The sequence below is a fragment of the Strigops habroptila genome, chromosome 14, assembly GCF_004027225.2.
Source record: "Strigops habroptila isolate Jane chromosome 14, bStrHab1.2.pri, whole genome shotgun sequence".
NCBI lineage: Eukaryota > Metazoa > Chordata > Aves > Psittaciformes > Psittacidae > Strigops > Strigops habroptila.
In genome coordinates, this window is record NC_044290.2 from 10,373,791 (window position 1) to 10,396,185 (window position 22,395).

The window sequence follows — 22,395 nt, forward strand, 5'->3', positions numbered from 1 at the left end:
CTCCTGCCTGTCCATCCCCCTGCACAGGCAGTATCCCACCTCCTCTAGCACTACTGCAGGTGCTTTTTGGCGGGGAGGAAATAGAGATGAAGGTAGCGGCAATGGAAGCAGCCGAGTCCTCCAAATCCTCCTGCACAAAAGCCCTTTTGTTCCCCGGGTGAATTCCAAGAGCTTTTCTCCAGTTTTGGTTCCAGCAAACTCCCACTGCAAGCAGACAGCTTGGAAACAAAGCAGCGACTAAACGCAGAGTCCCGCCATGAAAACAATCCCCACGAGGGTTGGATTCAAACAGCAATTCCTGTGGATTTCCTAATTTGAGATAAGCACCAACGAAAACAGGCTCCGGGATGAGGAGGCAGCGGAGCCAGTGGACCTTGGCAGAGGGAAACTACAGCTTTGATTTATGATGTACTGGTGACTGGAGTGGCTGCCCCTGTGCTCGCCTGCCTGGAGCTCCACTGATGTGATTTCTCCTGATAACAAGGACAAGGGGAGAGCCTACGAGGCTCCAAATGTCCTCTGTTGCTCCGTGGGATCTCTGCCACCATCGCATCTTTCCCAGAGCAACGAGAGGATGCAGCAGCCTGAATGCTGAAGGTGCAGGAGCCCTATGAAGGATGCAGCTCGCTCATTAGCAGAAAGCAAAGTCCTTTTTGGCATCAGTTGGACATTAATAAGATTTCCCTGAGCCATTAGCTGCCTTTGGCTTTCACAGCCTCATGTTGGGCAGTGTGAGTGATTTGCAGGATTTGAGGGCATTGGAGACGGTGTGATGGGAGAAGAGGAAGTGGTTTTTCTCTGTGCTTGATGAAGATGGCTGAGCACACCCATGAAATTAAGTTGATGGATAGAAAACTAATTAAGCAAAGCAAGGTGAGAAGAGGGGAGAGGCTTTGGTCCCTGTAGGATTTCTGTCAGACTGTTGGAGATGGGGGCATGTGTTGGCAAGCTGTTGAATTCTGCATTTTGTGGTTTTATGCACATGCTTCCATAGGAGTCTCTGGAGGATCCACCATGTCCGGAGCATCAAGGCACAGCCTCAGTGTCTCCTTGCAGCTGAAGGATGTCATGGATGTCTCACAAGCATGGTGGGGACTGGTGGTGCTCTCCCATCCTTAGCTTGAGCCACCTCCATGGATTCAGGCTAATACTCTCAGGGAAATGGAATGGTTGGTGTGAATCTGAGCTGCCTTGTGTCCCCTGTGCAATGTGACAGTATTGTGCTAGGCAGAGGGGACACACACACAAACAAGGCTTGTGCAGCTTTAGAGTTGGGCTCAATGAGATCCTTATGGGTCCCTTCCTACTTGAGATATCCTGTGATTCTGTGGCCATGGACAGGATTGTTAGAGCTGAAACCACAGCATGCGCATCCTGGTGCCTGGTCCCTTCCCTCCCCTCTTTATCCCATGGTGGCCGGTCCCTTCCCTCTTCTCTTCATCCCATGGATCACAGTGTCCCTGGTGTTGCGGTTGGGGTGAATCAGCAGAGAACTGAACATATCCACTCTCAGCACAGGGAGGTGATCCCTAGAGAGGTGGGGTCAGCTCAGGACAGCCGAGCCCCAGCCTGGGTGGAATTCCCTGGCAGCGGATGCTCCGGCTCTGGTGCAACCAGTGCCTTTCCTGCCACGTGATGTTGCCATCGCTTGCACTGAGATGCTGGTGCTTGGGAGGAGCTGTGCCCTTTCCCCCAGGCCATCCAAGCAGCTGGATGCACACACCAGATGAGTTCAGCCAAAGTGTTGTAACAGGGCTTTTAATATTAAAGTCTCTTGTGCCCTGTGCTGCAAGCCAGGCAGAACTCTGTTATCTGCCATCTCCCACTTACATTAGCACCTAAAGCATGACAGATTTAGGGCTGGTTTGCATTGCATCTGTTTTCTGGAGAAAAGCTGGCTAATGCAAAGGCTGCCTCAACAGTGCAGGATGGTCACATCCTGCCTTGCCTGGTCACATCTGCAGATACCAGTGTTGTCCTGGCGCCAGCGCAACAGGAACATGACAGTGCCCCGGTGCTGTGCCTGCATTTCCCTTGCTCAGGCTGGGAGTGATGCTGTGTCTGGGCTGGGAAGGGACGTTATCAGGAAAGGCTGTTTGTTGTCACCTCCCTGTTTTCTCTGGACTGTTAGCAATCAGAAGGGAGCATGTGTCTGTGAGTGTGAAAACGGGCGCTGAAGACACCGTTTCCTCTCCTATGGCATTCCTGCAAGCAAGCACTGGAGTGGGGAGCTGGAAACACATCAAGGCAGAGCCCAGTTGGGAAGGAGAGTCCAAGGTCCTGGCAATGGAAAGTCCAAGCCAGTGGTGGGAGCCCATGAAACAGATCAGCGAGGTGACAGAAGAAGCAAAAGATCATCTTAAACCCTCACACCCTCTCCTGTGCACCCGTGTGGTATCAGCCCTGCATCAGACAGCCAGTCTGCGTCTCCAAACTGATGTCCACAAAACCCACTAGAAGCTTGCTTCAGCACATCATCCGTGGCATGGGGGTTGAAACTAGATGAGCTTTAAGGTCCCTACCAAGCCAAACCAGTCCGATTCTGTGATTACCACAGTGCTCCTTGCAAGCTGCTATGGACTTGGGCTGCAGAGGGGCTCAGTTTTGTTTAGTGGGGGGTTACAGGAGGATAAGGAATTGCTCCAAAGCTGTATCAGCTCCCTGCCCCTTTCCCAGCGTCCCTGTGTTCAGTGCCTGTCTTAGCACAGGATCTTGTGTCTAATCTCTATCAAAGTGTCTCTTCCGCTTCACTCTCAGAAGGTCTTAACTTTTCTAAAATGCAGAGATGCTCTCTTATCAGGGCGACAAACACACTCACATAACCAAAATGTGCACACAGATAAGAAGAAATTGCATCCCCCTGGTTTCTATGTTGACACGAATAAACACAGCAGCCTGCAGCCCTTCTGCAGGATGTGTTAAGAAGAAAATGGGCAGAGTAAGAGAGATTAGCCTGAACCAGGAAATTACCTTCAAAATTGAATTACTGAAATACAGAGCTTATTGAAAGGCAGATAAATAGGTTCTGATATTTGCACAGTTTGGTGACATTTCTGTATGCTTCTGCACTGCAGGATCCAGATATTACTCTGCTGGAGTCCCTATTGCAAAGCTTTTCTGCTTCACCTTCTTCTGTTCTTGTGCTGTTCAGAGCTTCCACCACCAAACTGTCTCCTGCTGGAGGCCGCTATTGAGGCAGGCACCAAGAACTGACCTTGTGATTTTACCTTGCAGTAAAGCTGAAGATCTTTGTCTGCATTGTGTTTGTGTCCCGGCAGAGCTGACCTACGTCAGGAAACACAACTGGATCTTGCAGCGCAGACAGCCCCTGGGACACAAATAACCCTGGTGTGATCCAAGCAGATGTTGCACAACCTCTGCCACACGGTTCATTGGGTGCACCTCTGTTGCTCCTTGCAAAAGCATTGCTCCTTTGGTTTGGGGCCTCTCCTGGGTTTATTACAGGTTGCAGGATTGAGTCAGAGGAGCAAGTTGGGCCCTGCGACAGAGAAACCCTGGGGCATGGCGCTGTCAGGGCAGGACAGTGAGTTACACTTCCAGTATTGCAATGTGGGTGCTGATGGTATTGGCAAGTAGTTTGGGACTGTCCAGGACATGGTCACTGGGTGAACTGTGCCTAGGTCATGATATGCCGTGCTCTTCTTATCTTCATGAGCCTTGGGAATTGAAACTGGAGATGAATGCAGCATCATCTGCTCATGTGTTGTGCTGGTGTTCCAGGGTTTCCTACTGTTGGTTTTCCAGATGGAAGTGCTGGGTTTTTCTGTCTCTGTATTTTCACTGCTTAGACTGAATTTGAGGAAAGAAAGTACCTGCCTCTGGGCTGTGGCTCTGAGGTCAGCTTCTCTTTGCCAAAACAAATTTGGTTGCATGTAGGGCAGCGTGTTGGCTGGTTAAGTCTTTGCGAGGTGTTCTTAGGAGCAGGTTCTCCCCACTCAGTGTGTCTCAACCATCAGTCGGAGCCAGAAAGGAGATAAATGGATAAGGAATAGGCTGGATGGTTGCACTCAAAGGGTTGTGGTCAATGGCTTGATGTCCAAGTGGAGATCAGTGATCAGTGCAGTGTTTCAGGTGTATCCTGATTGCGGTACACATTGGCAAAATCCATCACAGTCATAAAAGTGCTCTTTCCTTTCTCATTTCCTGCCCCAAAATGTGGTTCCTGGGGGGAATAAAAAGGAAAAATAGATAGTGCTTCAGTTCTTGAGACATAAAGGTGTGAGTTGCAGTGTGAACATGGGGCGCAGGGATGGGGCGGGCAGCAGTGAGGTGTGCTCAGACCTGGATGTACCGGTCACCACCAAATGAGCTGACAGCTCTGCAGCATCAAAGTGAGAGGAAGAAAGCCCCAGCCTGCAGCTCCCTTCTCCCGAGCAGCCCTGAAACGAGTTGTTAAGGAAACAGATTTCAAGTTTGCCGTTTCCAAGGAGTTATTACAAACAAGCACGAGAGCAGACACAGATAAAGGACGTGCAGGAACGTCCCTGTCCTGCGCAGAGTTCCTAATCGCAGCATCTCCATTTGCCTCCAGCTGATGCTCATGGCAGTGATGGAAGAGCAGCCAGTGGTGCTTGGCCACTCTTATTGACAGGGCTAAGGAGAAAGCAGTTGAATTATGTTTCAAAGAAGTAAATAAAGCACAATATCCACTTCATCTCTTCCCTTGGGCTTTGGTTGAAACTTAAGCAGGTTTGAAGAATCTCTTGCACATTAAGTTGTTTTTCTTGTGACTTAATTAGGGTTTGGAAAAGAGATTTTCAGGGCCACTTCCACATCACTGGTGCTTACATGAACACCTAGCTTTTGATTTTCTCTTGGGCTTGGCTAAAGGTCTGCATTTATGAACTGAATGGTGGGCACAGCTTAGCCACTCACACACCCTGTCCTTGGCACCTTGCTTTGAGCATCACACAACGTGGTTTTATGCAGCTTTACCAAAGGGTTACCAAGACCAGCAACCCAACCATGGAGGCAAAAGTGGTGAGAGAACTTCCCACCCCAGCCATCAAATCACTGTCACCAACAGCCTCCTTATTACCTGCAGATCTATCCCAAAGACATTTACATTGAAAAGGCATGATCTGATTCCATACTTTGACTGCCTGGATGGCAAAGCTCTAAGGCTTTCACACTGTTGAAGCCCATGGGAGGAAGGCAGTAGTGATGCAGGAGACACTGTGGTCATGGCTGTGGAGATGTCACAGCAACCCATGGGAGAGCAAGTGGGACCATCTCTGGAAAGTGGCCTCTGGGAAGATCCACTTGTACTACTGAAACCACCCGAAGTGTCTAGTTCATGAATTTACACCCATTTGTGTTTGTTCTCTTTGACTTGATTCCTGTTTCAGCTGGAGTGGAGGCCAGGCAGCATGGCTTCTCCCTCAGACCCTCTCATTTAAAATACACTTCGTTATCTACATGTATTTGAATTTTGATCACAACAGTTTGGCAGGGAACCCAGAGTGTCTTTGCTCAGTGACTGTTGTTTAGTCTAGAGGTGGTGAGTGTTTGACTGCAGGGACACCAGGAATGCACCCGGCCTTCCCGCTCCTCTTAGGCTTGGCTGGGGCATCCCCACTTGTGGGATTCCTTGGTGGAGATACCTCTGGGCAGAATTAAAGGCTTTTCACCTTGAGGACAAGCTGTTGCTGGGGCAGATGACTGAGAAACCAGGGACATGGGCAAGTCCTTCACCCGTCCTTGAACTCTCCTGTGTGTTAGGATGGGTTTGTATCCGCTCTAACCATTCTGTGCCTTAACCTTTAATAATTTGCAAGCATAAATAAGAAACCTGTGAGATGATCTTTAATACTTGATAAAAAAATACTTTTTTCCACCCTCTTTGGTCATCCTGTATAAAACCGATGTTAAATATGAACTTTCCACATCTTCTGTGGCAGGAGTAGCTCCACGTGGAGTTGAGTACAGTTGATAGGGGAAGAGCAGATCATTTGGCTTTCAAAACCTTTCAAGAAATGAGACAAAAAATCATTAGGAAAGACAGGAATAATAAACAAACCACTTTTATCTCTTACAAAAGTGGGAGAAAGAGGCATTTCGCGCCTGTGAAATAATATGCTAAAAAGCCTTATTTGAAAGAAAGTGTTGCTAGATGGCTACTGAACACAGCTTTAACAATAAATTGTGGTGAAGACAGAACTGGTTAATATCCTTTGAAGGAAATAGGAGCTTTTTGTGGCAAGGCACCATTTACTTTGGATTATATCATAAGAAGTTTTTGACTGCAGTGAAAAGTCTGGAGACTGAGGAATGGGATTTTCCTTCAGAAGTAAAAGTTTGTGTTACTGCATATGTGGGTAGTGAATTCTTCTGTCATCCCTTTCTTTGTTATTCTCCGTTATGCTTCCTTTTGCTGGGAAACTTTGAAGTTTCCCTTTTCAGTATTGATATTTAACACTGGCCTAATTGGAAGGGGCTACGCAACATTAATCTCTGCACGCTCTGTCAGTGCTGGTGGGAAGAGGTTAACAAGCCCATTGGAAGTTATACTTTTCTCCCCTCCCTCAGGAACTGGGTTTAAGACCTTCACAGGGAAGTGTTTAATGTGTTTTCATTAAGTCAGGTTTTCTTTCTCCCATTACAATTCTGCTTTCAGACCTCACTTCATTTTTAGCATTGACTTCCTCAGGCTGGTGTAGCCCATGCCCATGCAGAAGGTGTGCGGGGCAGGTTGTGGTGGTGGTGCAGGTAATTACTTGTGTTCCTGCTGTCCATCAGTGCCAAGAAAGCACAGAGGGTTTTTGAAGGTGACAACATCTCTAGCACCAATCAGTTCAGTATTTACCGTGGGTGATTACTTTGCTATTAGATAGCCTGGATGCTTTGCTGAATCAGAACTTGGGTCTGGAGATGTTAGGAATAAGCTCTTCCCTGTGAGGGTGCTGAGGCGCTGGCACAGGGTGCCCAGAGAAGCTGTGGCTGCCCCATCCCTGGCAGTGTTCAAGGCCAGGTTGGACACACGGGCTTGGAGCAACCTGCTCTAGTGGAAGGTGTCCCTGCCCATGGCAGGGGTTGGAGCTGGATGAGCTTTAGGGTGCCTACCATCCGAAACCAGTCTGTGATTCCGTTATTCTGCGATTCTGTGTCTCAGCATCACTCCAAACCAGTCTGTTTTTTCTCTCAGTTATTCCTAAGCCTTGACTTTTGAGTCAAGTGCTTGTGGAAGTCTCCGTATGGGAAATTACAGGGAGAGCTCTCAAATGAGTTTTAGCTTGAAGGCTCAGAGACCAGAAAGCCACCAGTGGTTGTTTACCCAGAAAACTCAAGACTTTTTCGATGCTGGGGAGCAGATGTACAATCCCATCTGTTGATCAACTAGGATAGCAAACCTTGTGCAGAAGGAGCCACGTTTAGACATGATGCTTTGTATGATGGGTCATTGGGGTTTTCCTTATTGCAAATCCCCAGGAGTTGCAGTGAACCCCACACAGTGATGCTCAGACCCCATGTGGTTTGTGCTTCAGGATTGAGTCTTGTGCTGTTATTTTGGTTTATGAGACACATCTTGAACGTGGATGCCTGGTGTGTGCCATGGGTTGCTTCTGTGCCTCAGCCTCCTTTGAGCTGGGGACTTCTTTATTTAAGCACCTATTTTTATCAGCTTTGCAATCTCCAAAAGCTCAGTTTCTTTGTCAGAAAGGGCTGAAATTGGCCGGTGGATTTACGCTTGCCATAAGGGACACACACGTGGTGATTTTCTTCAGGAAACAAGGCTAAAAATAATAATAATGATTCATAGAAACGCTGTGGAAAATACTGGTTTTCTGGTGGATGGAACAGGTAACATCCAATTTTGTATGTTATTAAGCTGCCTCCACATTCTGAGCTCCTGTACAGATGACTTTCTCTGCAAACTGCAATTTAACAGCGTCATCTTTCAAAGCCAGTGTCTGCTACGGTAAACTGGGGGATGTTATTTTGACAGCGAGGTGCTTGCTTGGCAGTTATTACTGAAGAGAACTGATCTTGGGGCTTCCAATTATGGGTTTTTCTTAGAGGAAAAAAAGGCCCTCTAAGCATCACTGTTTGCCTTTGGGGAAGAGCTCACTCAAGCATGTGTGACCTGGACCCATAGAGATAGGGCAAGGGGGGACCCCGGCTCCTGCACCCTGATGCAGAGCAGAGCTCCACGCTTCTAATTCTAAGGCAGTGCCATGTTCAGGATTGCGGATGCTTCCTGCAAGACACTTGCAGATGCCATCCCCAGAAGGTTTGGAGAGACCAAAACCAAGGGTTTTGCATGTTGTAACAAAAGGAGCTCCGAAACTTTGCCAGATCCAGTTGAGAGGCATGCAATTGCCTGATCGCATCCCAAGACTCTCATTAAATAACCTTGTGGTGAGCCAGTGCAGAGGTGACCGCGTTCCCCCGCTGTGCCATGGGCTAATCCCACAGGAGCTGCTGGTGCGAGTCCCAGCCGTGGCAATTCCCGTTTGCAATCCCTTCTCCTGGTGCCGTCGTTAGATCCGTGTTTTATCCTTGCTGCTGTTGTTGCTTTCTTCTTTCTTGAAAAGAAAACCCCAAAGAGCGTTAAACTGTGTCTGTGTCTTGGCAACTGGAACACACGAACAGATTGTGCTTCCAAAAAATGGCAGAGTTTCAAAATATTGTATTCTGTGAAGAAGAGACAAGGAAAATAAACTCCCCAAAGTGCAGATTCTGTTTCGCCAGAAGGCGGAAGGCTTTTAATATTTATTTGGGTTTGGTGTTTTGCTACCTAGCTCTTCTGCTGACACCGCTTGTGAACCATGGGAACATTAAATGCTTGTGCAACCTGCTCTGGTTCACGTTCAAATTAGATTCGTTTCCAGTAGGTTTGTTTTCACCTTCCCATTGCTGCCTGAGAGCAGGTTCCTGAGGTTCAGGTACAGCACATGGGACCGTGCAAGCAAATCCATGAAGGAAAGAAAGGCTAAAGGAAACGACAGAGGGAATTTGTGCATGTTGCTTTTCTGATTTTGGTTGCTGTGTGAATGTTGTTGCAGCAGTGTGGATGGACGGTTGGTGTGTAGAAGTATGCCAAGAGGCATCTGATGAGTGTTAATAGAAAGAGTTCAGGTCTGGAGTTAAAGAGGCAGATCCTGCTCCCATGGGCAAGTCAGTGAATCTCTGTGTCTTGATTTCCATGTGCAAAATCAGGATGGAGCTACTGCTCTTCCTGTGCCTGTGGTTGTCTTGTTTGCTTGAACTGCGAGAGAATGCAGGCGGGTTGTTAGAGGCAGAGATGTCGCTGAGATGGCAGTCTTAGAAATGCCAGAGAAACAGGGTTTTTGTCTGCCTGCACTGCAAGACCTGTGTTTTTGAGATTCCTTTTTTAGCTAAAACATGACAACTTTAAGAACACCAGTACCCATTTAGCATCCTGTCAGATCCGATGTACACTGGCACAGCTTGGGCAAGAAGCGGTATCTGGAGCATGTAGCACAGCAGAGCTTGCTTCTCTGTTGTGCCTTCTAGTGACCTTTGTAGTACAACTGAGAAAACTAGAAGAAAAAGGTCAAAGAACAGCTCTGCTAACTAGAAATGCCTCCACTTTTTCCGAGAGTGTTTTTTACTTCCTTCCTTTACTTCACAGCTTTTACCTCTTGGGAAAACCGAGACCTGTTCTTCATGCTTCCGGGTGACCTTCCTTCTTTTATTTTGCCTTTTTGTGTTAGACTGGAAGCTCCTTGGAGCAGAGAATTGGCTTTTTTCCCCCCCCCCTTTCCTAAATTTGCAGTTCTGTTGATTTCTGATCCCAACAGTGAGTGTGCACCGTGGCTTGCAATAATGCTTTTCCCACGGGGTATCAGCTGGGTTGGTGCAGCCTGTCTCATCCTGGAAAGACTCTGCCAAAAGATCCTGTCTTTTGGAGCAGACAAGTTAAAAAGAAAAGATGAAGAAAAGAAAAGATTGTCAATCTGAATTGACTAATTGTTTTGAAAAGGTCATTTTCAGTTCTGGGTGCCTGCGCTTTGAACTAGCATCCCTCTGGCACTGGGGTGCACAGACATCTATTGACATGAGTTTGTGTAAGAGGAAAAACAAACTCAAACATATATAGGTAAAGTTTGAGAGTGTTGGGAATAGAGGGTAAAACTGATGCTTAAAAGAAAGACTGTAATTGATATAAGTTGTTAGGTTAAAAATGTTGTTTAATGCCTAAATTAGATGCTTGTGCCTTTTTTGGGGACCAGGGATTTTATTACACAGCCAAACAGCCAGATGTTTACCTTGGGGTTTTGGTGACATGACTTATGTTTTCAGATGATTTTACCCATGAATTCAAAACCCCATGCTGAAATGTGGCTGTATATGTTTAGTCATAAAAAGGTTCTTGTATTTCTCTAGTCTGCCTGGCTCTTGTGTCTGCTGGCTTGGACCCCCTTTACAGGAGAGCCTGCATTTGAACTCCTTCAGAGCTTGAGCTTCATCCAGCTCAGAGAAGCTTGGCTGGTCAGTGTGAACAGAAACAAATGGCTTTGAAGCCTGCAAACTTAATTCTGCTTTAGTTTTTGCTGGGTTTGCACAACTTTAATGACCAAGAGGTGAAACATCCATTTAAACAGAATCAGAATCTGATTCTGGACTTTCAACTTTAGAAAGATTTTTACTCCTGCCAGGGTTCGCAGTTCTGTATCTGGAATGATTTAAAATCTAAGGAACATTTGAAGGGATCCTACGTGGGTAGGGCTGACGGAGGAGAAATACCTTTCACTTTGCATTTTCACATGGCCTGCCTTTGCCAGAGCTCTTGCCTGCTTTCTGTACCAAGTTGGCAGCCAGACCTTGCAGGTCTAAATGAAGCGTTACTGAACAAAGGCACTTTATGTTTTGAACTCTGTGCCCTGAGACAACACCACCAGCCTGGCCGGGCATTTATGTTAAATAAGGTCAACAAATATAGACAAGCTGTGTTTTGCACATTAAACCAAAACAACATAACAACAACAACAACAGAAAAGCGCCTTTCTTTAATTCTGCCTCTTTCTTCTTTCGCAGGCAAGAAGAGGAACCCTGGGCTGAAAATTCCTAAAGAAGCATTTGAGCAACCACAGACAAGTTCCACGTAAGTCTGCAAACACTAAGGCAGAATGAAAAGAAAACCACGAGCCCCAGCTGCCTTCCAGCCTTTGCTGTTCCTGCACTGCTAGGGCTTGGGCTTGCAGGTCTGGGATAATGGGGGCCCTTATGGACAACGGGGACCCTTATGGATCACAGGGACCCTTCACAAGGAACAGGGGCGAAATGCCTGGGTTAATATTGGCATCATTAGGGAGGATAATGTCTTAACAGTCCTTGTATTTCTCTTATTGCCCCAGGTGTAACCATGGGGTCTCAGCCTATCACTCTAACCCATCACTGCCCATGGTACATCTCTCATTTGCCCAGGAAAAAGAAGAACCAGAATGGGCACTCAGTTTTAACTGATGTGGCACTTTGGCCACCCAGTTTGAGTAATGTGCATTTGGTCAGGGTATAAAAATGCATCCCCTTCCCTACATACTGAGGCTTGCAAAAGAAATCCCTGTGTTTTTAAGGCAATTTGTGCAACTCCCGCCTGCTTGGCTCTCCTTGCTTCCTTGAGGACTGACTTTTATTAGCCTATTAACCCATGCTGTGTGACTTGGGTAATCATTTACAGGGGGTTTAGACCTTTATGCCCATTTAATCCATTTTTCGTACAGGCTGGCAGAGGTTTGGTGCTTGCACCTGGCTTGCCTTTCGCAATGAATCTCTCTGGGTTCCTGCATGGGGAAGTTGGATGTGAGAAAAGCCAACTCCAGCAGCTTCCTTCCTGACCCCTTTTTGGGGTGTCTTTGTGGATGTTGGCTGTACTTGATGATCCTGCAGAGCTAAGAGACTGGTTAGGCTGCTCAGGGCTGCAAGGGCTGCTGCCTGAAGGTGTGAGGAGATGGCTTGGGGGGCCATAGGGGTTGTATTTACCCGTTGACGGAAACTAGATCTTTGTAAGTAACATTTCACATCCTTTCCCTTTTCTCCTTTGCAGGCCACCCAGAGATCTAGACTCCAAAGCCTGTATCTCTATTGGTGAGGAGGTAAGACTAGGAGTTGTAGTGAGAAGAAGACCTCCGGGGACAGATGACCATCCTGGGCTGGCTGCTCTGGTGCTGGCTGCTTGTGGGGTTGCTTAACTTCAGCCCCACAGAAAAGGGCAGATTAATAAACACCAGCTATTAAAAGCTTGAAATAGAAGGCAGTTGCTGGATGAATAAAAGCTGAGAAGAGTGACCTACTGGTTGTCACTGCTCTGATGAACATGTCCCCAAAAATCCTCCCTTTGCATCCCATGACACCTTGGTCCCCTTCATGTTTTCCACCTTGGAAATTCCTTCCTTACCTCATTATTCTAGCTAATCCCCCTAAAATAACAATCATAAAATGAGGGGATTGCCAACAGCAGATTTTACTCTCCTTTGCAGTGCCTTTGCTGATTTGAAGCTGTCATCCAAAGTATTTCCCTTCGCTAATACTGAAGGCAATCTCATCAGGAGTCTAACTCAGGGTAGATCTTCCTATCCTGGAAGCAAATCCTTCTGACAGCATGGAAACCAGTCCACCTGATGGTCTGAAAAAATAGCAGGGAAAAAACAAAACAGCTATTTAGGTGGGAGAAAACAGCACAGCAGCATTCATAAAAGCATTTTAAAGCTGGGCAATAAATTTATTAGGTGTAAAAGATAGGCCTTGGTGTCAGCGAGTTAATGCATGAAGTGAAATGCTAATCCAATAGTGTTTTATAATGTCGATCTTCAGATGCTTTTCTTTCATTTTGGATTTTGTATTTTCCCTGGCATGGAGCAGGGGCTGGAAGGTGGAGAGAGTGTGAGATGCCTCTGGAGCAAAATGGTGCAGCATTGGGGCAGGGAAAACGCCTGCTGCTAGAGCAAGCGCCTGCTCCAAGAAAATCATTTCTCCCCTGCAGTCCTAGGGATGAGGAAAGGCTCAGGCACTCCAGAAAGGCTCCATGCGTGGAGGCAGAAAGCCCATGTTGGGTGGTGCAAAGAGAAAGGCACTTGTAAAACTCAGAGCTCTTTTTTACAGGACAGGTATATGGTTGTCTCAGAGGGACTGGCATGCCTTGGTTTGCATTTCCCTAAATGTCCAGCCGAGTTCCTTTAGGATGTGCTCCAGCAGCCTTTCCACGCTCCCCCCTGATCCCTAGGGAAAGCCACTTTCCCTCCTCTCCCTTTGCTGCTAAATTGAAGAGTGGCCTTGAGAGAATCAAAGTGCTTCTTTGGAGAGGATCTTGTTGAACAGTGGGAGCAGTGTCAGGCAGGCAGAGATGCTTAAATCCCTCCTGTTACACAAAAGTATGAGCCAGGGCTCCTTTTGCAGGCGATGGAGCTGTGAGGGAATGACACACAGTAATGCAGTGTGTGGCTCTGCACGCTGTGGCATCCCCAACCAGCACAGTTGAGGCTGCAGGGTTTATTTCTGCTGTGCCGGCAGAAAGCAATGTGGGATTTGCACCGTGAATCGGTTCATTATAACCCGCTTCTTTCTGTAGGATGATTGACTGATGTGGTTGTGCGTTGGGCAAACAGAATGGTTGGTTTTAGTAGCAAAGGCACTTCTTAAACATCCAAAAATAATAAGAAGCAAAAAATAGAGCTGCTGCACAATATCACGGCAGAAGGGAGAAGGGCAGGTTAGGATGCGGGGCTGCAAACAAAGTCACCCTCTGTGTAAGGCCAGGAGAATGAGATCTCGAATGCTAGACAAAATAAATCATCCATGGTTTAAAAATGGGGCACACTCAGCTGGTATGTGGCCTATTTATGGGTCTGGAGAAATAAGCTTTTACAGGCCTTAAAAAACATAGAGGTATTTCCATGATTGTTTGTGGGAAGAGGAGGATAGAAGGAAAAAGCCTGAAGGTGATTCCAAGGGAAGAAGCTGATGTGGTGTTTTCTGTCCAAGCCCTTCAACGATGGGGAAGCTGAAAGTGCTGCAGCTGAAGGGGGGGGGGTGGATACTTGGATACTGGGAGGAGCATCCCATTGAAGGGATGGTCCTTCCTGCGCCCACCCTGCCCAGGATGCTCCTTGACACAGGCTCCCTGCTTGTGTCATTAGGAAGCACATCCTCATCAGAACTCTGCTAATTACCACACTGTAGTTAATCCTCCCAACAGCCTCCGAGGACCATGATTTTGTTTCTAGCCTCATGAACACTGATAGGGAGGGGGGTGCACAGAGGGGAATTTATTTGCCAAGCAGGGTTAGATTTTAGGGGTGTTTCGCTCCTTGCTCAGTGCGTATGCACAGCAGCCACTTTTGCACTGATGTTTTATTCCCCCACAGAACTTTGAGGTGAAAGCTGATGACCTGGAGCCAATCTCCGAGCTGGGACGAGGTGCGTACGGGGTGGTGGAGAAGATGCGGCACATGCCTAGCGGGCAGATCATGGCAGTGAAGGTAGAGTGAGCCTCCGAGGTGCTTTCTGTCTGTGTTACCATGTGTGGATGCTCTCGTTCATGCACATGTCTAATCTCTCTTGTTCTGATGCATGTCTTTACTGAGATTTACTGCTTTCCATATGAAATCCTCTTTCTGCACAGGGGCAAAGAGTGACCAGGTGGGTTTGGGCCATTTAACCACGAGAAGGGGTGTGTTTTAACAGCGTGATGCTCAACGTGTTTCCACCATTGCAGTGCATACACCTATGTCTACAATATTCCTGGTTTCACTAGGATTTTACAAGCTATTTGCCATCATTTTGTAAATATGCATATTTTCTAATGTAGATGTACCCTCAGATTCAGGGGCACTGTGCACTAATTGTAATGGTAAAGAAGAGTGTACTGCATGTTTAATTGCATAAGATAATTTTCTTTCCCTGGGAGACAGGGAAATGCCCATTTTCCAAAGCTATGGGGTCTGGGTGCAGGGCTGGAGCCCTCTCTCATGCAGTAGACATCACAAAACTCTGCTGATGTAAATAGATGTCCACAGCAGCTCCAAAAGTCACAGGTTTCACCAGCCTAGCATTTGTTTTCCTTCACACTTCTCTCCCAAGCCACAGTGACTTTTGTCTGTTGCAGAAAGAGTGGTGTTAGCAGGGAAGAGAAAAATCACCTGCAGTTTGGGCTGAGAGGTGTGAAAAAAGGGTAACACACAGAGGTGTGATAAAAGGGAAAGGGGTGATGTTAAGTCGCTGTCAAGGCACAGCACAGGTATGGCTGGGGTACGGAGGTGCTGACAGCCAACACTAAATGTTTTGTCTTCCAGCGGATCCGAGCCACAGTGAACAGCCAGGAGCAGAAGAGGTTATTGATGGATCTGGATATCTCCATGAGGACAGTAGATTGCCCCTTCACTGTCACCTTTTACGGGGCACTTTTCCGAGAGGTATGGCATCCTGGATACCAGCTGTGCTGCCCCTGGGAGACTGGAGCCTCTCCCAGGCTCTGAATTCCCATGCCCAGACTCCCTCCATGTGCCAGGGGTTTAATCTCCATCTAGATGTGGAGACTTGGTACAATATGGATTTGTGCAATCCCAGCCTAAGGATCTGTCACATACAGTTACTTCTTGGTGAGCAAAGAGGGATGTGGTCCCATGTGAGGGACCACAAAGGCAGCCAAGCCCTAGTGCCAGGAATGGATGAGGTCCCAGCGCCGAGATGCTGGGGCTTGGTAGTGAGTTTGAGTGATGGGGATGGCTGGTGCTGAGGACACCAACTCACAGCCTGGTCCATTAGTGTTAATATTGTCCTGACTTGCAATGTGAAAGCCACATGGAGGAAAAATGTGGAAAGCTCTGGAAAGCAAGATGTCTTCAAGAGCTTTAAGCATATCTCTGCAGAGCTGCACTTTTGCTGGCTGAGCATTTGCAGTGACTTGAGCATAGAGGAGCTTCAGTCCTGTTAACTTTCTGGGCTCCTAAATCACTTCATTACTTCTAAATGGTAGTGAAGGTGGACAGCATTTAATTCCAGCTGGAGGGGAGGGAAAGAGAAAGCCCGGTAGAGTTTTGCTGAGTGAGTATTAAAAGACAGGGAAGAGGCAAACAGGCCAGCAAAGGGCAAGTGCCAAAGAAGACCTTTGTGCCTGAAAGGAAAGGAAAGGTTGCTTCATTCCAGTAGGCAGCTATTTGCTTTCTTTATCCTCCAGGGAGATGTGTGGATTTGCATGGAGCTGATGGATACCTCACTGGACAAATTCTACAAACATGTCATTGACAAAGGCCTGACGATTCCTGAGGACATCTTAGGGAAAATAGCTGTCTCTGTGAGTATTAGTTATTAGTATTAGCTGTGGGATTAGTATCTCTGTGAGGAGGAAGGGAAAGGGTGTTTATCTTCTAAGCCAAGTCCTATATGACCCAAGCTCCCTGCTGTATTTTCACCAGGAAGAGCATGGTCCACAGGCCAAGCCCATGTGGACGTTTCCAGCTGCTTTCCAGTATCTGGTCTGTGGTGATGGTTTTTAGAAGCCATAAGTAACCCAAAACGTGCCTATAGACATAATTGAGAGATGGCACAGCATTAGATGTGGGAGGGCCCTGCAGCTCCTTTGCCTTTTCATTAGGGTCCTGGGAGATCCCTGGGTACCCACCGTCACCTTGGGCTGCTGTGATGGTGCAGGACTTGTGGGAGATGTAATTCCTTCCCTCCAAGCAGGTCTGGTGAGGATGGGGTGGGTGAAGCCAGATAGCATTTCCTCCTCCTCGTGGTGCTGCCAGCTGTGATTCACTCTAGATTTGTTGTTTCAGATCGTAAAAGCACTAGAACATCTACACAGTAAGCTCTCCGTGATCCACAGAGGTAAGTGCCAAGCACACAGCCATGACCATGCTGTTGTCTGTCTGCTCTGTGCGACGTGCTCTCAGCCTTGCAGGGGCTGGTTTGTGACTAGGCACAGGGTTCCCAAAATACCTGAGATAAAATGAGCCTTAGACAGCAAATATATTCCCCAGCACCTCATGAGTAGCAAAACCTACTCGAGGGAAGTATCTGCTGTGTTTGCTCTTTAAAATCTGCACGCTTGTCCCAGTGTTTCCCCAACACTGGGCTTTGGATCAGGTTTGTGAAGGCTTCTCCCCTGGCTTGATGGCTCCCTGTTGGCATGCAGTGCGAGGCATCTCCATGTCAGTGTGATGCCTCATGCAGTGATCTAACTATCCTCATCCCCTTCCATGAGCTTCCCTAAGCACTGATGGGGCAGAATAGCGTGATGCTTAAGTAACCTTAAGTGAAGTCATAAGTACTCTCCTTAAACATTTTCACCTCTAGAGCATCTCAAAGATGCCATGAACACTCTTAGAAAGAAACCAATTTGCAGTGTTGCTGCTTGATACCTTTAGTTTGAAAGGGTCATTTTCAATGTCATGAGGAGGAAAAAGCCCTCTCTGGAGTGTGTGACCGCTGGAGAGAGGAGCATCTGAAGGAACAGAGTTCAGCTTTATCCTGCAGCCACCTACTGTACATTCTGCATGTGGCTGGGGGTTGAGTTTCTGCCTTCTGTGTCATCGAAAGTAGGTGGGAAATGCTGCTCGGTTTCTGCATTTCTGTTTACTTGTTTGATTTCCACTGAAAATTATCTTATTTCAGCATAGGAACAGATGGGTGAGGATCTCAGCAACCTGAAGCTTTTGATTGCAAAATGCTGATTAGAGAGCAGATGTTAATGAACTGTAAATCATCCAGTTCTAATAGGCAGGTCTCAAAAGCAGCTTCAGATGGTGTTTCAGCTCTGCTATTTAATAGTTTATTACACGTAGACAGAGGACCTTCTTGCAGAAGAGACCTCTTATTCCTGGGTGGCAAAAGGGGAAGGATTGCTGCCTTTTGAGGATCAGTGCTGGGATAAGAGAAGACTGTGCTACCTGCACTGTGCTGAGATTTCATCTACTATTAGCCTCATAAGGAGTGACTGCCTGCTGTGCAGGAGAGCACCTCCATGCTCTCATGGATATCACTTACAGCTTCTTCCTAAGCCTTAATTTCCCTTTCTGATGGTGATTTTAACTGCCTTCATGAGCATGATGCAAGTGTGAACGCACCAAGGATTATAAGGCCCTGATGGGAAGCGGATAAATCTGGCAGTAATAAATAGATGAGACACTGGCCTGATTTCCATAAGGTGTGGAGCACCCACACGCCTGCTGCTGTTCACATTGCCTTCAAGCTTGGTATCCTTAAAATTAGAGGCCGTTTCTGAAATCTTGATCCTTGTCTTATTTTACTGCTCCCTCCTTCCCCTGCAACCCCTGCTCCTGTTCACCCTTTCCTGCCCATTCCTCATCCTTTCCCTATGGGTTTTTGTTTTCACTGGCATGAGACCACAACCACCTGGGGACTTGCCAGAGGTCCAGACATCCTCTTAAGAGATGCCCTCAGCCCTGATGAGTTATTCCCCTGCGAGCACTCCCATGTCCATGGGATATGCAGTGGGATACAGTGCAGTGGAATACGATGGTTACATGCAAGGATACCTCCTGCTCCCCCAAATCAGGGAGAGGAGTCTGCAAGTGAAGGGACACTTGCAGAACATATGACAGGCCATGGGGCTGTCACCTGAACTTGCAGTATCCGCAGCCAGCGGGTTCCTGGCATGCACAGAGCACAGGGCTTTGCTGGGACACCTTTGGTGCCCTCTGCTGCTAGGAAGCTCTTTGGCTTTTTTTGGCTTGGCACAGCCACCCATGCGTGACAGTGACTGTGGTATGTGTTCCTTCTTGCAGATGTAAAGCCCTCTAACGTGTTGATCAATACGCAGGGGCAGGTGAAAATGTGCGATTTTGGCATTAGCGGTTACCTCGTTGACTCGGTTGCTAAAACCATGGATGCAGGATGCAAACCCTACATGGCTGTAAGTTGAGCTGCGTGTGAGGGCTGAGGAACATGAGCCTGGGCATCGGGTCATCCGAAAGGGGGAAGGATGAGCCTCTGGCATGTGTCCTGGGGACTTGTTTTGGAAGATGTATCTCTGAAGTTACTCGTAAAGGGGCAGAGAGGAGAGACGGATCTCCTGGGTCAGATCATATCTCCTGGGCACAGCTTCTTGCTGCCTTATCATCTCCCTGTGACCTTGGGGAAGGCTCTGTAATTACTCTGTGCTGCATTTTTGCTGTTTGCCCTGTGGGGACAATAGTACTTTCCATCAGGGAGGAAAAACAGTCCCCAGGGATTGGGTCCCTCAGACTCCTTCTGGGACCTGCTAATCAGAGTTCAGCCTCTGTGGAGCACTTGCACAGGGTGAAAACAGGGAAGGAGAACTGGGGCTTGTCACCCCCTGTGTGCCAGATGTGCCAGCTCAGCTCCACCGCCCCAATCCCTGGTGCAGGTACCATCTGCTTCTGGCGACCCAAGGATGCGGGACCAGATCTGGTCCCATCACAGCCAAGAGAGCAAGCTGATGGCATGGGCTGAATGGTCCTGGCCTGCCATCCTCAGAAACCCATCTGAGGTCAGTGAGCCCTGGGTGAGGACATTGCACTGATGCCATTCCTGTTCCTCAACCACCTTTGTCTCTATTCACAGCCTGAAAGAATTAACCCAGAGCTGAACCAGAAGGGGTACAGCGTCAAATCTGATATCTGGAGCCTGGGGATCACAATGGTAGGATGACATGGGGGCTCGCAGTGATGCCAGGAGGGTTCAGTGTTGCTTGTGGGTTCATTTTCCTCCCCAGAGCTCCCCTGGCACTGGTGGGCACTGGTTCCCTGGGAAGGTGGTGGGGTGGAAATGGGAATCAAGCTTTGTACAGGGTTGGAAGGGAGGAGGATGGAGCAGCTTTGTCAACTCCTTGCTGTCTTCGGGCGCATTGGTGGGGTGCCAGTGGTGGGGACAGCCCTGATGTGGTGGCGATGGGCTGCCGGGAGATGGCAGCATGGGCTAAGGCGAAGGCGCCTGTCGTCTAGGAGCAGGTTGGCTTTCAAAGCGCGGAAAAACACTCCCAACACTTTGCAATTAGCAAAGTCCCCCTCAGAAGAGGAGGGATGGGTGGCGTCTCCCACACAGCGTTTAGGGGGAATCCATCTCCTTCCAAAGTCATTTTAAAGCACAGTTATCCTTTGAGATGTGTTGTTTTTAACTTCAAACGTTTCCCAAGTCTAACACCAGAGTATTGAATATGGAGACTACCGGATCTCCTCCATCCTCCAGGTTAAACAAGATGTTGTGGCCAAGTGGCGTGAGGAAACGCCATGTATTTGTGCCTCAAATAACACACCCAGGATGGGCACATGGGGAACATGTGGGGAAGGAGGGTGAGATGTGGGGTGTCCGCTGAGGGGCTGAGGCTTGGGCTCTGTCTCTCCAGATCGAGCTGGCCATCTTGCGCTTTCCCTACGACTCCTGGGGGACGCCATTCCAGCAGCTCAAGCAGGTGGTGGAGGAGCCATCGCCGCAGCTCCCGGCGGAGAAGTTCTCAGCGGAGTTCGTCGATTTTACCTCGCAATGGTAAAGTACTCCCTCGGCATCACCCAGCCTGGCCCTGTGCTCCTCCGCCATGCTGTGGGGAGGATGAGGAGGGCAGTGCCACCTCCTGCATCACTGTCCCCACAGGCATCTCTTTAGGATACAACTCAAGCTTTTGATCAGAACATGCCACCTGGGTGAAATGACCTTCATGTCCTCACTGAGCCATGAGGGGTTGGTGCTGTGCCTTTGCCAGAGCACTGGGGATGGTGGTAGCGGACACGTTCCCTGCTTGAGGTGGTGAGGGACAGGCCTGGGGGGGATACACAGGAGGAAGGTGTTTAGGAGACTTACACAACCCGATTGCCATCAACAGCATGGGGTGTCTGTGGCCGGGCTGGCAGCATGGGCAATGCAGGCATGGAGGTCTGATAGACCCCTCACATCCCATGGCTGGGCTGGCAGCATGGGCAATGCAGGCATGGAGGTCTGATAGACCCCTCACATCCCATGGCTGGCACGAGGAGAGGAGCAGGACACAGAATGGCTTCATCTTCCTGCTCCCATGGGATATACAGCCCTGAGGGCAGAGTTAGCCCTATGGTGGCCCCCGTCAGCAGCTACTGGGGCTGTCCGGCTGCTGTGCTGCTTTCCATGGGACTCAGAGCTGGAAGCAGCGGGAGAGTTTGGCTGCGGTGTAGGAAAAGGGCTGGAGCAGATGCGTGCTGTCTGGAGGTTGCGAGAGCTGCATGAAAGCACAGGCTCTCCCAGCACCCGAGGAGACTCGCAGCTGCCCTCGTCGTATGGTTCAACAGAGAGCTGGCAGCGGCCCCGTGGCTCCTGACTGCTTCTCCCTCCAGCTTCCCTGGAAACCGCCTGGGAGGCGCTTCTATTTTCCAGGCGCTGCAGTGCCATCCGCGGTTTGCCAAGTTGGCAGGTGGATGGTGGGTTTGCCTGGTGGCCAAGAGAGGACGGCACATCCACAAATACAGACATGTGAGACTGTTCCCGAGCTGCCAGCATCAGGGCCCACAGCCCGGCCGGCTCTGCTGTGACCCAGGAAGGGGATTATCAGCCACTCCTGCCCCAGGACTTTAAGTACCGACATGCGGATTCCTTGGAGTCTTGTTCTAACATGTTTTCGAGGTCCCTGTGACCAGCTACATGCCGAGCTGCATTGGGGAATACCTGCCTGTGCCCACACTGCTCTATGTCTATCCAAGGTGGGAGCCTGGAAAAACCCTCTCACGAAATGCCCACTGTTTTTACTTTGCAAGGCCCACGCTGTGATTTTGGACCAGCTGCCTTTCTCCCATGCTGCTGGCTCACTACTTGTTATTGCAAAGCTGCCTGTTTGTGCCAGGCAGGCTGTTGTTCCCCACTGAATTTGTTTTTGCAAGCACAGCGTCTTGCAGCTATAGCTGTGGGCTGATTTAGGACTAGGATATCATGATGGTTGCAGTGAGAAGAATGACCCTGCTGAGCTGCACTCATGTCTTGAAAGCTTTGGGGAGCACCTGGTGGTTCCTGTCTTTGCAAATCCCATCCTCCAGCATCACTGAAGATCCCTCTGCGCCAGTGGAGTGGCATGGACTTGGAAAGTGCATTTTGGCTGCAGATTGCACTAGTTTTGTGTCATTGGAGTCTGAGAATTTCTTCTGATGCTGATCAAGGTCACAGCAACTCAGTGTATCGTGGTTGGCCTGGCTGAAGTCTGTCTCAAACTCAGGAGGTCACAGAGTGAATCACAGCCGCTGGGGCAGTGAAAGTCTGATTACCTGTAGCCACTTCAGGGAAGTTCCCCGGATGGCTGAATCAGGATCAGATCCAAATATGGCTCTTCATTCCTGAAGATTTACATTGATTTCCGTAACTTGTCACCAGATTTCCTGGTATTAGTAACGTGGAAACAAGGTTTTTTGCTTGTAGAGGGTCTAAATTAAGAGGATTATACCCGAATCCTGCTTCTGGACACACCTAACCTTC

General features: G+C 48.5%; 1 protein-coding gene across 4 annotated transcripts in view; it reads left to right on the forward strand.

The window, feature by feature from the left end:
• The window catches only part of MAP2K6 (mitogen-activated protein kinase kinase 6), a 56,505-nt gene that overhangs the window by 13,013 nt on the left and 21,097 nt on the right, over positions 1–22,395 (forward strand). For 2 of the 4 annotated variants that reach the window (XM_030506397.1, XM_030506396.1), the window contains exons 1-10: positions 3,479–3,544; positions 11,023–11,089; positions 12,032–12,080; positions 14,349–14,462; positions 15,276–15,395; positions 16,160–16,276; positions 16,761–16,812; positions 18,732–18,859; positions 19,531–19,608; positions 20,312–20,451. In XM_030506397.1, coding sequence (XP_030362257.1) covers positions 3,523–3,544; positions 11,023–11,089; positions 12,032–12,080; positions 14,349–14,462; positions 15,276–15,395; positions 16,160–16,276; positions 16,761–16,812; positions 18,732–18,859; positions 19,531–19,608; positions 20,312–20,451 — 887 coding nt within the window. In that variant the 5' untranslated portion in view covers positions 3,479–3,522. Of the gene's footprint in view, positions 1–3,478; positions 3,545–11,022; positions 11,090–12,031; positions 12,081–14,348; positions 14,463–15,275; positions 15,396–16,159; positions 16,277–16,760; positions 16,813–18,731; positions 18,860–19,530; positions 19,609–20,311; positions 20,452–22,395 lie in introns of those variants that run through there. The other 2 variants (XM_030506398.1, XM_030506399.1) reach the window with 1 other exon arrangement.